The sequence below is a fragment of the Bufo gargarizans genome, chromosome 3 (genome assembly GCF_014858855.1).
Source record: "Bufo gargarizans isolate SCDJY-AF-19 chromosome 3, ASM1485885v1, whole genome shotgun sequence".
Lineage (NCBI taxonomy): Eukaryota > Metazoa > Chordata > Amphibia > Anura > Bufonidae > Bufo > Bufo gargarizans.
The window spans coordinates 549,511,968-549,529,494 of record NC_058082.1 but is presented as its reverse complement, the minus strand read 5'-3'; the positions used below and the strand labels follow the sequence as shown (position 1 = coordinate 549,529,494).

The window sequence follows — 17,527 nt, the reverse complement described above, 5'->3', positions numbered from 1 at the left end:
TGCTGCTTAGCCCTGAATGCCCCGATTAATTCCCCCTACACTAGCGCCCCCTAGTTTTTATTTTTTCCAAATCATTCGGGTCTTCCAACAGGTGTACCAAGGGACTAGGAAGCAGCTCAGGTCACTGTTGGGACAGGAAGTGGATTTCGCATGATCTCAGGATAGACATTGCAGCTATGATGGAGTCGCTGATCACAGCTGTGCCCTAATAGAGCAGTGCTGCAGTGTACAGCTAGGGGACTAGGTACCGGTCAGAGCCGCTATTGACAGTGAGTGAATATCAGACTACCGCTGCCTCCAACAGACATAGAAGTGTCACTCAGACGTAGTGAAATTAACTATTAACCGGAAATCTTAACTCCTCACTTTATTCATTATAATTTTTATTATTTTTTTTTTGCACCATCAGAATTACCCGGCCTCGTTCCACATCGCCCCCCAACCGCCATCCCCGCCCAAAAAGGTGTGTTGGCAGGCACAGTGCTCCAGTCTAAAAAAAATACCTAGTAGCCATTGGCTCCCAAACTAAGAAATTTAGGAGCTATCCTATTTTTTGGGGTGACAAAAAAATGGCGAATTCTCACCGTATAGGAGATATTTTTTAATAATCTAATAGTTTGGACAGCGCTATGTAATATGTTTATTTATTGTTTATATATTTAATATGTAAAATTGGGAAAGGGGGGGTTTAAACTTAATATTTTAGGGTACTTTCACACAAGCGTTTCTTTTCCGGCATAGAGTTCCGTCCTAGGGGCTCAATACCAGAAAATAACTGATCAGGCATATCCCCATGCATTCTGAATGGAGAGTAATCCGTTCAGGATGCATCAGTTCAGTCATTTTGACTGATCAGGCAAAAGATAAAACCGCAGCATGCTACGGTTTTATCTCTGGCGAAAAAAACTGAAGATTTGCCTGAACGCCGGATCCAGCATTTTTCCCCATAGGAATGTATTAGTGCCGGATCTGGCATTCAAAATACCGGACTGCACCCGCACTAAATCCGGACCCATTCACTTCTATGGGGCTGTGCACATGAGCGGTGATTTTCACACATAACTTGTGCGTTGCGTGAAAATCGCAACATGCTCTATATTGTGCGTTTTTCACGCAACGCAGGCCTCATAGAAATTAATGGGGCTGCGTGAAAATCGCAAGCAAGTGCGGATGTGGTGCGATTTTCACGCATGGTTGCTAGGATGAAAGTCTATTCACTGTAGTATTTTCCCTTTATAACATGGTTATATAATAATATAAAATAATAGCATTCTTTAATACAGAATGCATAGTAGAAGGTCAATATAATAAACATTGGTGGCGCAGTGCGCCCCCCCCCCAACACCCCAGTATGATCAACATTGGTGGCGCAGTGCGCCCCCCCCCCCCCCCCAACACCCCAGTATAATAAACATTGGTGGCGCAGTGGGCAGTGCCAATGAGGGGGGGCGGGGCGCACTGTGCCACCAATGTTTCTTATACAAATACAGGAGGCGGGTGCCGGAATAGCCGACACCCGACCTTTGTGACAGGGAGCTGCGATCAGCGGCAGTTAACCCCTCAGGTACCGCACCTGGTACCGATCAGCGGGGGCAGCAGCACAGGGGAGGGGGGGGAAAAGACTCCACTGCGCTGCTGAGAAGAACATCGGCGGCGGGGCAGAGAACTATCATCTCCTGTGCCCGCCGCTGTATTAAACTGCAGAGCTGCGGCGGCGGGTCTAGTCGCAAATGGTGACAAGACTAAAAAGTCTTGTCGCCATTTGTAAATTCTAAGTCGCATTGGTGACCATTTTGGTCGCCATCTGGAGCCCTGAGGCAGTAAGGGGTTAAAGTACAGCTCCACTTTTGACCATCATTTTACCTTCTGTGAGGTCCGGCTGACCTCTGTTTATATTTATAGATATTTAGTCTCGTCTCTCATGCACTGGTCTTGGTATAATCATGATTTATACTCCCAGTAACATCCAAATCTGCGTTCAGAATTCAACTTAAGACTTCCACCCATTGTCGTCGGAGGAGTGTCTGTGTAGGTTATATTCTGTTGTACTGCTTCTCAGGCGTGTAGGGGTTACACTAGACGCCATGTAGGCAAAAATAGCACCTTCTCCCGCAGTGCACTGTGCTCAACTGCATGTTTTAATATATGCAAATGAGTCTCTAGGAGCAACGGGGGCGTTGCCGTTACACCTAGAGGCTCAGCTCTCTCTGCAACTGCTGCTCCCTCTCCACTTTGATTGACCAGGTGTGATCACGTTTACACTGGTCCTGTGAGTCAAAGTGCAGAGGGTGCAGCAGCTGCAGAGAGGGCTGAGCCTCTAGGTGTAACGGCAACGCCCTTGTTGCTCCTAGAGACTCATTTGTATATAATAAAACTTCATTTTTCTCAGCAATGTGGGCACATACAGTACAGACCAAAAGTTTGGACACACCTTCTCTTTCATAGAGTTTTCTTTATTTTCATGACTATGAAAATTGTAGATTCACACTGAAGGTATCAAAACTATGAATTAACACATGTGGAATTATATACATAACAAAAAAGAGTGAAACAACTGAAAATATGTCATATTCTAGGTTCTTCAAAGTAGCCACCTTTTGCTTTGATTACTGCTTTGCACACTCTTGGCATTCTCTTGATGAGCTTCAAGAGGTAGTCACCTGAAATGGTTTGCACTTCACAGGTGTGCCCTGTCAATAAATGGGGTTGGGACCATCAGTTGCGTTGTGGAGAAGTCGGGTGGATACACAGCTGATGGTCCTACTGAATAGACTGTTAGAATTTGTATTATGGCAAGAAAAAAGCAGCTAAGTAAAGAAAAACGAGTGGCCATCATTACTTTAAGAAATGAAGGTCAGTCAGTCCGAAAAATTGGGAAAACTTTGAAAGTGTCCCCAAGTGCAGTCACAAAAACCATCAAGTGCTACAAAGAAACTGGCTCACATGCGGACCGCCCCGGGAAAGGAAGACCAAGAGTCACCTCTGCTGCGGAGGATAAGTTCATCCGAGTCACCAGCCTCAGAAATCGCAGGTTAACAGCAGCTCAGATTAGAGACCAGGTCAATGCCACACAGAGTTCTAGCAGCAGACACATCTCTAGAACAACTGTTAAGAGGAGACTGTGTGAATCAGGCCTTCATGGTAGAATATCTGCTAGGAAACCACTGCTAAGGACAGGCAACAAGAAGGAGAGACTTGTTTGGGCTAAAGAACACAAGGAATGGACATTAGACCAGTGGAAATCTGTGCTTTGGTCTGATGAGTCCAAATTTGAGATCTTTGGTTCCAACCACCGTGTCTTTGTGCGACGCAGAAAAGGTGAACGGATGGACTCTACGTGCCTGGTTCCCACCGTGAAGCATGGAGGAGGAGGTGTGATGGTGTGGGGGTGCTTTGCTGGTGACACTGTTGGGGATTTATTCAAAATTGAAGGCATACTGAACCAGCATGGTGACCACAGCATCTTGCAGCGGCATGCTATTCCATCCGGTTTGCGTTTAGTTGGACCATCATTTATTTTTCAACAGGACAATGACCCCAAACAGACCTCCAGGCTGTGTAAGGGCTATTTGACCATGAAGGAGAGTGATGGGGTGCTGCGCCAGATGACCTGGCCTCCACAGTCACCGGACCTGAACCCAATCGAGATGGTTTGGGGTGAACTGGACCGCAGAGTGAAGGCAAAAGGGCCAACAAGTGCTAAGCATCTCTGGGAACTCCTTCAAGACTGTTGGAAGACCATTTCAGGTGACTACCTCTTGAAGCTCATCAAGAGAATGCCAAGAGTGTGCAAAGTAGTAATCAAAGCAAAAGGTGGCTACTTTGAAGAACCTAGAATATGACATATTTTCAGTTGTTTCACACTTTTTTGTTATGTATATAATTCCACACGTGTTAATTCATAGTTTTGATGCCTTCAGTGTGAATCTACAATTTTCATAGTCGTGAAAATAAAGAAAACTCTTTGAATGAGAAGGTGTGTCCAAACTTTTGGTCTGTACTGTATGTTGTAAAATTATTTTTATTATAATCTTCCACGAACAATTAGCTATAACACAAATGCCAATATACAGGGCATTATGGAAAGTAATTACATAACGCAGTTACAAAGCCTTATTACAATGCAGTACAAAAATACAGTTTCAGAAATCGGTGAAATACCGAATAGCAAAACAGAATTGCGTGACAAGAAACTCGAACGAGTAATAAACAGGAGGAAAATCAGTTCTGGGGGAAGGGGAGGAGGAAGGGGAAGTGGGTTGTGGTTTCAGGTGAAGCACCTCATGTATTATCTCGCTGGGGTGAGAGGACATTGCATAGATGTGACGGGATTTGTAAAAGTAACTCACAAAATAGTGTAAACGTGCGTAGAAGATTCTAGGACTCTACACAAAAGCCGTGCATTTCACTGGGAGACAACTCCCTTCCCACATACCATGACGATTTAGGTATCAGAAGTTTCTGTAATTTTTCCCGGGTCCCCAAACATTCTCAAACTGGTGAGAGGTACGGGAGTCCCAGTCTGCTATTTGCTCAAGACGGTACAATTGATCACATTTCTGTATCCATTGTGGCATTGTAGGAGAGTCCGGAGACTTCCACCTCACAGCTATCAATAGTCTAGCTGCGGCTAACAAGATATTGCAAAGGCTACAGGTGGGTTTAGAGCATTTGAGACAACTATATACCCCAAAGAGGCATACCTTAGGACAGTGATGGCGAACCAATGGCACGGGTGCCAGAGGCGGCATTCGGAGCCCTCTCTGTGGGCACTCGCAGTCTGGAAAAAGTCTATGGTCTACCAATATGTCTTAGACTTTTCCTGCCATTCATCAGCGCAGGGCGCACTATGAACAACACAGGCAGCGCACTGAATGTAGGCAGGCTATTATAGCTACATGATAAAGTACATAGAGGATATACTATACTGGACTGTAGTAGTCAGGGTAAATTGCTGTGCTGGCACTTTGCTATAAATAAGTGGGTTTTGGATTGCAGTTTGGGCACTCGGCCTCTAAAAGGTTCGCCATCACTGCCTTAGGAGATGCAGGAACAGGAACCTTGCAGAGTTCTGAGATGGTTTTGCAAACTAGCTGCCAGTAGGGTTTTATTTTAGAGCAAGTCCACCAAATGTGGCTGTCCGTTCTCAAGTCACACCGGCATCTCCAACACTCGGGGGCACATTCCAGGAACATGCGGTTGAGGCGTTGTGGAGTATAGTACCATTGCATTAATATTTTATAACTCTTTTCTTGCAGTTTGGCACAGCTGGACACCCTGGATGGGTTTAATAATGCACTTTTTAGTCATTGGGGGTGAATGTGATATTTTAAATCTCTTTCCCAGTGCGTAATGTAAGGGTGGGTTTCAGAACACGTCAGACATTAGGAGGTTGTATAATTTAGTTATTTTGCCCTTTTGGCTCTTTTGGCCTGTAGAACTATTTAAAAAAAAAAAAAGGAATGAATTTGAGGTTCAGAGAGCTCGATTAAATGTTTTTTCATAGACTGAATAAAGTGTCCCAAATGGAAGGTAGACAAACTAACCATCAAGGGGTGTTTTTGTAGAACCGCGAATGATGGGACATCGTTGTCTGGGCATAGATCTAAAGCTGGGGATGAAATAGTTTTCGCTCTATCAGGTAAAGTCTCCTGAAAATGGACAGAGGAATGGAAAAGCACATCTTACTTGCAGCAGTTCGGGATAGTTCGGAGATAGCTGATTCAGCCAGTTAAAGTCAGTCCACATACTTAGCGTATACCCGGTAATGGAGCTGTGAGAACGTATTACTTTACTCGCGTGAGAGCGGTTCAGAAAGAGTAGAGAGCGGAAGAGAAGACATACGATCTTCAACCACTAGGTCCAGTCGGTTCCCAAACGGTCTCAACCAATCCAGACATCTCGAACACACTATCGCCTTGTGGTAAGTGTTGAGGTCTGGAACTCCAAGACCCCCAGCTGCGGACCATTTTGTATTTGTTTATTAGGTAACCTAGCTTTCCTTCCCCACCCCCCGCCCCCCCACAGAAATCTCGAATGTTTTTTTTTGTAATCTTGTAAAGTAATATTTAGAAATTGGTATAGGCAGAGCTTGGAGATAATAAAGGATAGTGGGCAGAAGAATGGAATTGAGTAGCGTTCTGAGCCCAAACCATGAGACAAAGGGTATATCCCATGAGCCGATCAGGCCTTCTAACCGTTTAGGTAGCTGAAGAAAATTTTCTCGAACAGGTGAGAGAATTCAGGCGTGAGTTTTACCCCTAAGAACGTCGCAGATTGCCAAGTCCACTGAAAAGAAGTACTGTATATTCCTGCGTATAAGACTACTTTTTAACACATGAAAATCTTCTCAAAAGTCGGGGGTCGTCTTATACGCCGGGTGTCGTCTCATATGCCGGTATACAGCTTCAGGGACAGGTGCCCTCTAGCTGAGCCACCGTGTGCTGCATCCCGGCCAGCCGCTCCTGAAGCAGCCCCCTCTCCCTACTCTCAGTGGTTTTCTCATGCCGGCAGTATCACATTGCGTACTACCGCTCAGATCGTCTTGAAGACAGGGAGGGCTGGGCAGGCAGGGAGAGCTGACCCACCCAATCCAAGCAGGCTTTGTATGCACAGAAAATACCGGTACATCGCTTGCTGTGATTGGCTGGTTGTTGTATACTGGGTTGGATAGGCGATTCTGAGGGAAGGCGGGGGGGAGCAGGAGCATCTGCACTTCAGACAATTCTAATGTTGGAACGGCGGATCTCTAATGAAGTTTGGTGTGCATCTTATCTGTGGTGAAAAAACAGAGTCTATCTGGGGAGCAGATACATGTGGTGGTGAATACAGTACAGCACCAGTATCTGTACCTGTACATACAGTACAGCACCAGTATCTGTACCGGTTCATACAGTACAGCAACCTGTATCTGCATCGGTTCATACAGTATAGCGCCAGTACATACAGTACAGCAACCAGTATCTGTACATACAGTACAGCACCAGTATCTGCATCGTTTCATACAGTATAGCACCAGTACATACAGTACAGCACCAGTACATACAGTACAGCACCAGTATCTGTACCGGTTTATACAGTATAGCGCCAGTACATACAGTACAGTATACAAATGGCTAATAGTCAAGACCCCATCATGGCTCTACCAGCAAGAAGAAAGAAATATGAAGCCAGTTTCAAACTTAAAGTTGTAAACTTTGCCATGGAACATAATAACTGCGCTGCTGCAAGACAATATGGAGTAACAGAAAAGATGGTTTGCGACTGGAAAGCAAATTAAAAGCATCAGAGTATGCCAAGGGGTAAGTGTGCATTAAGGAGAGGCACCCCACATTGGCCAGAACTCGAAAAACATGTAGCAGACATGGTGAAAGAGCATCGCCAAAACGGTTATGTAGTGACACAAAATAAAATACGTTTGTTTGCACCTCAGTGGCCAAATCTAACCCAGATCACAGCAACAGATTTAAGGCCACTGCATCCTGGTGTACTAGATTCTTGGAAAGGCATAGTATGGTACTGAGGCAAAAGACGAAAATTGCACAACAATTACCTGCAGCTCTTGATGCCAAAGTAAATGTTGTTGGAGGGGTAGTCTTATACGGCGAGTATAGCCCAAACCCTATATTTCAACTGGAAAAGTTGGGGGTCGTCTTATACGCCGGAAAATACGGTAAGTTTCTGTAACGCAGTCATGTCTGTTACTGGGAGAGACACATTTAGAACCGTAGATTTCGAAAGATTCACCAAAAAATTGGAGAGTGTATGGAATGTCTGAAGGATTGCTTCAATTTCTGGAAACGCAGTCTTTGGGTTAGTGATCAGCAGTAAAACATCATCTGCAAAGGCAGCAGTTTTATGAATCGTGGTACCAACTGACATTCCAGCAATATCGGGGTTTTGTCTAAATGACTGCAAGAGCGTTTCAATGACTAATACAAATGGTAACGGTGAGAGAGGTCACCCTTGACGCGTACCGTTCGTTATGGGGAACTTTGGGGAGAGGGTGCCATTCACTAATATGCGAGCTGTGGGAGCCTGGTATATAGCCATGACCCCCGCTATGAAGGTGTCCGGGATGCCGAATTCGACCACAGCTTGCGACATAAATAACCAAGCTACCCTGTCGAAAGCTTTCTCAGCGTCCATACTGAGGATGACTAACTATGTTCTCGTTTTATTAGCTAGTTGCATAAGTTGAATAATTCTAATTATATTGTTTTTCCCCTCTCTACCAGGAATAAAACCGACTTGCTCCGCCAATATAAGATCCAGTAAGTATATTTTTAACCTGTTGGCCAGCATTTTCGCGTATAGTTTTAGATCGTTATTTAAATGCGGGCACATATAGACACGGGACCAACACGGATGTCTTCAGCTGCCAAGTGCACATGTAACAGGTCAGCCAGTGTCAGAGACAAAACTGCTGACAGATACCTTTAACTAAATACACATAGGTTGGTAAAGGGAAACCATTAACAAGCAGGTGAGAGGCTGTCAGAAGACCATAATTTGGGTCTTTTTTTCAACTTTTGATTTATTATTATTATTATTATTATTATTATTATTATTATTATTATTATTATTATATACTAGTCCTCTCTAGGATTCTCTCCCCTCCCTGTTTTGGTTTCTAACAATTTTCAGTGAATGAGAACCTTTGTGTTTCCATTCACAAGCAGTAAGCATGAACTACAAGAAGCACAAGCTATAGACACGTTTACTGCCTCTGAATGGAAGCAAGTGTTCTCGCTCACACAGTAAGGCTACTTTCGCACTCGCATTTTGGCTTTTAGTTTGTGAGATCCGTTCAGGGTTCGCACAAGCAGTCCAAAGCGGATCAGTTTGCATTCATAGGCTACATGCACACGAAAAATTGTCCGTTAAAAACGGACACAGTCCGTTTTTCATGGCCATGTTGCATCAGTGTGTGCATCCATTTTCTGGCCGTATGTCAGTTTTGCATTAGTTTTTCATGTCTGTTAAAAACATGAAAAATGGATGAATTTGGCAGTTATTTCTAGACCCAACCTTCTGAGAACACCCACAGGATAGTAGGCCCCCAGCTAAAATAATGTCCTTCATGTAGCCCCTTGGTAAAATAATGTCCCCCATAGTGTGTCATTTTTTTTATTTAATTATTATTTATTTAGTTGATTTAAAAAAAAAAAAAAAAAAAAAAAACGCCTTATCCACTTGCTCGTGCTGCTGCAGCAGTCTCTTCTCTCTTCACTGAACAGGACCTGCCGAAAGACGTCACCACGCATATCGCAGGTCCTACTCAATGAAGAGGGAAGAGACAGCCGCAGTGTGAGCAATTGATTGAGGTGAGGTTTTTCTTTTAACCCCTAAATGGCCATATAGATGAGGTGTACCCTTTAACGGCCGTCAGACTGGTGCACTCTTGTCAATCGGCCGTTACAAACTGTCCCATTGATTTCAATGGGGTCCGTCTGGCCGTGGAACGGCCAAAAATAGGACATTCCCATTTTCGGACAGATGCTATTCACTGGCTGTTAAAAGAACGGCCATGTGAATAGCCCCATAGACATTCATTGGTTCTAAAAGTGGCCGTGTGATGGCCATTACTTAGATGGCCGTCACACGCCCATTATTTACTGTCGTGTGCATGAGGCCTAATGCATTCTGAATAGAAAAGGATCCGCTTAGAATGCATCCGTTTTCATCAGTTCAGTCTCCATTCCGCTTTGGAGACTGACACCAAAACGCTGCTTGCACACAATGCAAGTCAATGGGGAAGGATCAGTTTTCACTGACACAATCTGGCACAGTAGAAAACGGATCCGTCCCCCATTGACTTTGAATGTTCAATACGGATCTGTCTTGGCTATGTTAAAGATAATACAAACGGATCCATTCTGAACGGATGCAGACGGTTGTATTATCTGAACGGATCCGTCCATGACGTGAGCGTTAAAGTAGCCTAAGCAGAGATCTTGAAGATGGTGAGGAACTGAAGCATCAAGTCTGTTAGAAAGCCGTAGAACTTCTCATTTAGCTTTATTAACCTGACGCTAGGAAACCCATGTGACAAGTTCCAGTCACCAGATTCATGAACGCAGCTCTGGATGTGACTAGAGTACAAGACATGATGTGACTGAAGGAAATGGAATCCACTCTTGTCTTTCCACAAATTTTAGTTAAACACCCCAATTTCTCACAATACAAATTCAATAAAATATCGAGACATGTTTGGGGGGGGGGGGGGCGCGACTCGACAGGCTGCAGTACCTATTGCAACCACTTGGCGGTCACTCAGACAAATATAGCATAATAGTCTACTGATAGAGTATCCCAAAGTCCTGCATGGGGACCATTTGTAGAGCCAGGAGGAAGGACAAAAGACACCTGAAATTCTGCACAGATGTGTACCTCATGTCTCGTGACCCCATCCAGAAGACCTGATATGGAGGAAAAGCCAAATTAAACTTTTTTTTTTTTTACTCAAATATGACTCATTATTTTTTTCTGAACTTTTGGATGGTTAATCCAGAGATGGGTCAAGGTTGGTTGGCACAAGCCCCCGAGCAATTGCAAAACCAGCAGAAATGTGATTGAGGCTTTAGATGTTACTGGAGTGAGAGAACAGAACAAGATCTCTGATGCAAAGTCAAATATATATATTTATTTTTTTATTAATATTTGTCATTTGCAGGACATGACCCAGCGGCATACGTTGTCCATCCTCCCCTGCGTGGATCTGACTTCATAAGGATGCCTGCGCCTCCCGTTGGATTCCCTCCCAGCTTTGACACGTTTCTACTTCACAAAAGGCGAGTGCATCTGGCGCCATGTTCTCAGGCCGGACAGACAAGCGGTGCTTCTTCATGTGTTTGGCTGCCTCTCAGCTGCTGTTCATCTTGCTATTGTATCTGCTTGGAGCCTCCAGCATGTTTCAGGGAATTTTCGGAGCCTACTCTGTATGGGATTATTCGAAAACCCAGGACGTCTACACCAACCTGAGCCTATTCATTCCGAACCCTGAAGCTGCAAAGACTCAGTACTGTCCCATCAGGTCTCCCATACTTGGTAGGTTTCTTATCTATAAATCCTGGTCCAGGCAACTGGTGTGGTGACCACTGAAATATTGGAGGGTGTCTATGGGTATTAGTGCTGATGAGGTCAAGACTAAGTCTGGCTCAGTTGTCATTCTAGTCCATCCCAAAGGTGTTGGATGGGGCTGAGGTTAGGGTTCTGTGCACCCACCAAACTTGTCGCCCTATGTCATTACAGCTTTGTGCACATGGGCCACCCGTAAAGTTGGGTGTGACTTTAATATTAACCTTGGCCGGAAATAAAGGGCTGAACCCCAGGGAACAACCTCCTCCCCAATAGCTTTATAGTAGGTACCATGCAATATGGTAGGTAACGTTCTCCAAGCTTCATCCAAACCCATATTCATTAATCAGATTGCCAGATAGATAGGATTCATCACTGCAGGAAATACGTTTCTACTACTCCAGAAATTACGTGCTTTGCACCACTCCAGCAGACTCTTGGCATTGAGCTTAGGCTTGTGTGCAGCTGCTCCACCACCATGGAGAACCCATCTCGTGAAACTCCTCAGACACAGTTCTTGTGCAGTTTGGATCTCTGTAGTGAGTGATACAACAGAGGATAGGTATTTTTTCACACCAGAAGCTTCAAACCCTTCGGCCGTCGATACGTAAGTCCAGGAAAAATCCCCCTTTGAGGGCTCAAAATGCGCGAGCATCTAATTTTTTTTCTTCGAGATCAGGGTCATGATCGATGGCTATCGTGAGAACAGGGTTCCCTGAATGAGGCTAATGGTCGAGCATGTGCGCTGCAGCTCAATTCATTCTCTATGGAGCTGCCAGAGATGGACCCCTTTAAGGCGAGATGAAGCACATTATCTCACTTGTATGCTTTCTATAAGACAAGTTGTTTGCTGTGGTTCTGGGCGGTAAAGAATGCGCTGTACCCTCACACATCAGAGGCTTTGACAGCGTCTCCCCCTCGGACCTGGCGTACGAAAAGCAGAATGTCCGGCTTAAAGGTCACATCTGACACTGCACTTACGTTAAGAAATGGAAGGTGTTTGGGCTTAAAAGGTCAACATACAGATAAAGCCGTCAAGAGGGATTTGTCTACTTGCCTCTTTTGTAATGGGAAAACCTCAAAATGTGGGATCAGTCTCTGTACACATATATTGAGACTTTTTAACCAATGTTGGGGGATGGGCACCGCTTTCTGGTGGTAGATACATTTATATTTTATTACTTAAAGGGGTTGTTGCTTTGGACAGTCCCTATTTTTATTTTTATTTATTTATATTTTTTATTATTGGTGCAAGCGATGTGTTCTCTTCTCAGTTTGCCGTTGACATTGCGACAACTGACCAGCTGCTTGAAGAGAACGAAGCGCTCGTGGTCTCCATTTCACAACTCCGCCATCAGATGGATCCTTCCTAGTCAAGTTAAAAGGACGGAGTCGTCCCATTAAAGTGAATAGGCACTGCAAAGCTGTAATTACTCTTGCTGGCCGCTGCAGTGTCGACTGCAAGCCGGTAAACGAATCTGCTATTGATGAGCTATCCTGAGGATAGGTCATCAATATAACAAAAGCAGGCAACCTCTTTAACTGGAGTGGAAAGCTACATACAACCTATAATACTTGATGTGTTAGCCCAAGTAAAAAATCACCAAACAATTAATATAAATATACGTTTATTGATGTCAACATTTAAAAATCAATATACATGATGGATACAAGTTATGGTTAGACTCGAGCGGACACCTGGATGTTCGGGTTCGGCAGGTTCAGCCGAACTTGAAGAAAAAGTTTGGGTTCGGGACCCGAACTTGAACCTGAACCCGAACCCTATTGAAGTCAATGGGGACCCAAACTTTTGGGCACTAAAATGGCTCCAAAATAGTCCTGGAAAGGGCTAGAGGGCTGCAAAAGGCATCAAAATGTGCTTAAGAGCATGACAACTGTTCTGCAAACAAATGTGGATAGGGAAATGACTTAAAATAACATAAAATACAGAAAAATTAAAAATAACAATCTGGAATTAGGAGTAGGAGGTTGAGGAGGCGGTGGATGGGTGTATGTGGTGGTGTAGGTGGAAGCGGCGGTGAGGGAGGAATAGGTAGCTGTAACGGCACCGTTTCAGCAGACAAGGGGTTAAAATCCGTTTAGGCGATATGCCTCTTTCTGAGAGACAGGCACTGCTACTGCAGAACACCAACCTCCCGAACTGGATACAAAATAGCACTCCAAACTGGAACCTCGCAAATAGCTGTCAGCAGACGAACAGGAAAAGTGTACAGTCAGCTTACACTCCTGGCAATCAGTCTCCAACAGCATACATGGAATCCCCCCAATAACGAGACAAGGCTCCGTCTTGAGGGTCAGCAGTGGTCTGATGTGCTGGCACACCCAGCCTGGTTTTTATTACAGTTTTGCAAATACAGAACAGATACAACACATCCCCACAATGCATCATAGTTTCCGCCTCTCTGCCTGGGAGACAACCGAGGGCAATCCAGTTATCTCTCAGGACAAAGGGGAGATCGCCAATACACACGTGGAGACAACAGGACAGACCTCACCATTTAAACACACAATGGGACAATAGAAACACACCCACACAAAATCCTCCCCTCTGCCGATGATGATTATTTGAACACAAGGGCGAATATAATTATCAAAGGCAGAGAAATACAGTTTTATAAAACATATCACAGGAACCCCAAAACATGCAATAACCCCATAACCAATATATCCTCGGAACCGGGGGATCTGGGTGAACCACATGTCCAAAATTCACCCACATCCGTTCAGTAGTTTGGAAGATACAGTTACACTAAAAATATACAAGTTATACAGAAAATAGTCACTAATAAATGTGTCCCCTGTTTGGTAGTTTCAAACTACTGAATGATGTCTCTGTGCACCAAATACAGGCAAGATGGCACCGTGCTGAAAAGCCAGAACAGTGTCTGTGAGTTAAAATGGCCGCTATCTATTGTTCTCACCATGTGCTTCATCCAAGCAAGTAAGGCAGAGGATGCAATCCAGGGACAGAGGGCTCCGACCCAAGTGCCTTAAGACCCAATAACTTAAGAGACCATAATCCCAGGGCAGGAGGCTGGCAAACAGCCCCCCCCAATACACCGTGGCGAGGTTGGTTTCGCCACAGTAGCCAACACTGATTTGTGTTATTTTTAAATTGGGGTATACCCCAAAATATTGGGACATATAAAATAAAACAAAGAATAAGTGCACTTGAGTACAAGAATGGATGGTTGAGGCTGGTATGAATGTCTCTTCTGCACAAGGTACGGACAAGTCCTGTGGGATCCGTGCCTGGTTCATTTTAATAAACGTAAGCTTGTCCACATTGGCTGCGGCCTGTGATAAAGCTCTCTGCCGGCTAAACACACGTTCACACTATACACTGGCTGCGGGGCAGGTCAGCACCTCCAAGGCTGACAAAGCTTTTCCACATTTGGGCCTTCTCAGGTGCTGGCGGTGCCCCAGCTGCGTTGGCGACCTTTTCCTCGTCCTCTGCCTTCGCCTTGTGCTTCCACTGTGCCCCCGCTGTCAGGTGGGAATGCCATCATCGGCAGCGTGCACTTGTAGTCGCGCATCTTCCGATCAATAACAGATGTTTTCACTAAATTTAGTTCCCTGTCAGCAATGCAGAGCCGGGGTTCATTCACGGCAAAAAGGGGTTTGTGTCACCCAGCAATACAACAGAGGATTTTGAGAGATTTAGGCCCCTGTCACCCAGGCACAGCAGGGGTTTGTATACGCCAAAAATGATAAAATGTCACCCGACAATTGAAAATAAGATTTTTTTTTTTCAATTTAGGGCACTAAAATTTGGCTTTTTTTTTTTTTTTTTTTTTTTTAAATGGCTCTAAAATAGTCCTTGAAAAGGCTAGAGGGATGTAAAAGTGCTTAAGAGCCTGGCAACTGCTCTGCAAACAAATGTGGATAGGGAAATAACTTAAAATGGAATAAAATAACTAAAAATTACAAATTATTAACCCGCAACTCGGAGAAGGAGGTGGATATGGAGTCGGAGGTTGAGGAGGTAGTGAATGTGGTGTTGTAGGTGGAGGCAGCAATGGAGGAGGAACAGGTAGCCAACAATGTTTTTTTTTTATTTTTTATTTATTGGGGTAGGTAGCCCCCAAAATATTGGGACAAATAAAAAAATAAATAAAACAATCATTGCACTTGACTTGAGTACAAGAATGTATGTTTGGTGGTATAAATGTCTATTCTGCAACAGGTACAGACAAGTCTTGTGGGATCCGGGCCTCGTTCATTTTAATAAACATGAGCTTGTCCACGTTGGCTGTGGACAGGCGGCTGCGTCTGTCTGTAATGACGCCTCCTGCCGTGCTAAATACATGTTCAGAGCGTACACTGGCTGCAGGGCAGGCCAGCACCTCCAAGGCATACAGGGCAAGCTCTGGCAATGTGGACAATTTGGAGACCCAGAAGTTGAATGGGGCAGAACCATCAGTCAGTACGTGTAGTCGTGTGCACAGGTACTGTTCCACCATGTTGTTCAAATGCTGCCTCCTGCTAACACGCTCCATATCGGCAGTTGGGGCCGGTTGTTGAGACGAGGTGACAGCTTTTCCACATGTCGGCCATGCTAACCCTGCCTTCTAAGGTGCTGGCGCTGACACAGCTGCTTTGGCGACCTTTTCCTCCTCCCCTGCCCTCGCCTTGTGCGTCCACTTGTCCCCCTGCGTCAGTCGGGAATGCTCTCAGGAGCGCATCTACCAGCATGCACCTGTAGTCCCGCATCTTCTGATCATGCTCCAGTGAGAAAATTAAGGACGGCACATTGTCTTTGTAACGGGGATCCAGCAGCGTGGCCACCCAGTAGTCGGCACACGTTAAAATGTGGGCAACTCTGCTGTCGTTGCGCAGGCACTGCAGCATGTAGTCGCTCATGTGTGCCAGGCTGCCCAGAGGTAAGGACAAGCTGTCCTCTGTGGGAGGCGTATCGTCTGCGTCCTCCGTATCCCCCCAGCCACGCACCAGTGATGGGCCCGAGCTGCGTTGGATACCACCCTGGCTGGCCAAGTGGGCCCTGGGTGGCCAAGTTTGTACCTGGCCTCTGATGTTGCAAAAATCCTCTTTCTGAGCCACTTCTAAAAGACTGGCCTAAAAGTGTTAGAGATGACCCCTCTTCCTCGTCCTGGGCCACATCCTCTTCCATCGCCCTAAGTGTTTTCTCAAGGAGACATAGAAGTGGTATTGTAACGCTGATAACGGCATCATCGCCACTGGCCATGTTGGTGGAGTACTCTAAACAGGGCACACAGGTCTCGCATGGAGGCCCAGTCATTGGTGGTGAAGTGGTGCTGTTCCGCAGTGCGACTGACCCGTGCGTGCTGCAGCTGAAACTCCACTATGGCCTGCTGCTGCTCGCACAGTCTCTCCAGCATGTGCAAGGTGGAGTTCCACCTGGTGGGCACGTCGCATATGAGGCGGTGAGCGGGAAGGCCGAAGTTATGCTGTAGAGCAGGCAGCCTAGCGGCGGCAGGATGTGAACGCCGGAAGCGCGAACAGACGGCTTGCACTTTATGCAGCAGCTCTGACATGTCGGGGTAGTTGTGAATGAATTTCTGCACCACCAAATTCAGCACATGCGCCAGGCAAGGGATGTGCGTCAAACTGGCTAGTCCCAGAGCTGCAACGAGATTTCGCCCATTATCACACACCACCAGGCCCACTGGCAGCAACCATTCGTCGGTCTGTTCTATCCCCGCCACAACTCCTGTGCGGTGTGGGGCCTGTCTCCCAAACACATTAGTTTCAGAACGGCCTGCTGACGTTTACCCCGGGCTGTGCTGAAGTTGGTGGTGAAGGTCTGTCGCTGACCGGATGAAGAGGTGGTAGAAGAGGAGGAGGCCACAGGAGGCAAAGAATGTTGCCCTGTGATCCTTGGCAGCGGAAGGACGTGTGCCAAACAGCTCTCCGCCTGGGGCCCAGCTGCCACTACATTTACCCAGTGTGCAGTTAGGGAGATATAGCGTCCCTGGCCGTGCTTACTGGTCCACGTATCTGTGGTTAGGTGGACCTTGCAACAGATGGCGTTGCGCAGTGCACACTTGATTTTATCGGATACTTGGTTGTGCAGGGAAGGCACGGCTCTCTTGGAGAAGTAGTGGCGGCTGGGAACAACATACTGTGGGACAGCAAGCGACATGAGCTGTTTGAAGCTGTCTGTGTCCACCAGCCTGATGCACCTATGCACGTGTAATCAAAGATGACCAGTATATGAACACACGGTTTATTTCGACCGCAGTAAACGAATGGCCGTATTTGTGGCCTAAATGTGACTGTATTCTATGTACGCAAAATTTTAAAGTGAGCAGTATATGGAAAAAAAATATTTTTAAGCACAGTCAGCAAAAAAGCTGTATTTCTGGACTAGCAGACATGCAGATAGATAGTGCTGCACCAGCATGTCTGCATAAGATTGCTGCCGATTAGGTATTCATAGTGACAA

The 17,527-nt window shown here is 45.6% G+C and overlaps 1 protein-coding gene across 5 annotated transcripts in view; it reads left to right on the top strand.

The window, feature by feature from the left end:
* LOC122930596 (beta-1,4-galactosyltransferase 3-like) overlaps positions 1–17,527 on the top strand; it is a 137,410-nt gene that overhangs the window by 36,155 nt on the left and 83,728 nt on the right. For all 5 annotated transcript variants that reach the window (XM_044284090.1, XM_044284087.1, XM_044284089.1 and 2 more), the window contains 2 exons: positions 8,238–8,273; positions 10,676–11,049. In XM_044284090.1, the coding sequence (XP_044140025.1) occupies positions 10,812–11,049 (238 nt within the window). In that variant the 5' untranslated portion in view covers positions 8,238–8,273; positions 10,676–10,811. The remainder of the gene's footprint in view (positions 1–8,237; positions 8,274–10,675; positions 11,050–17,527) is intronic.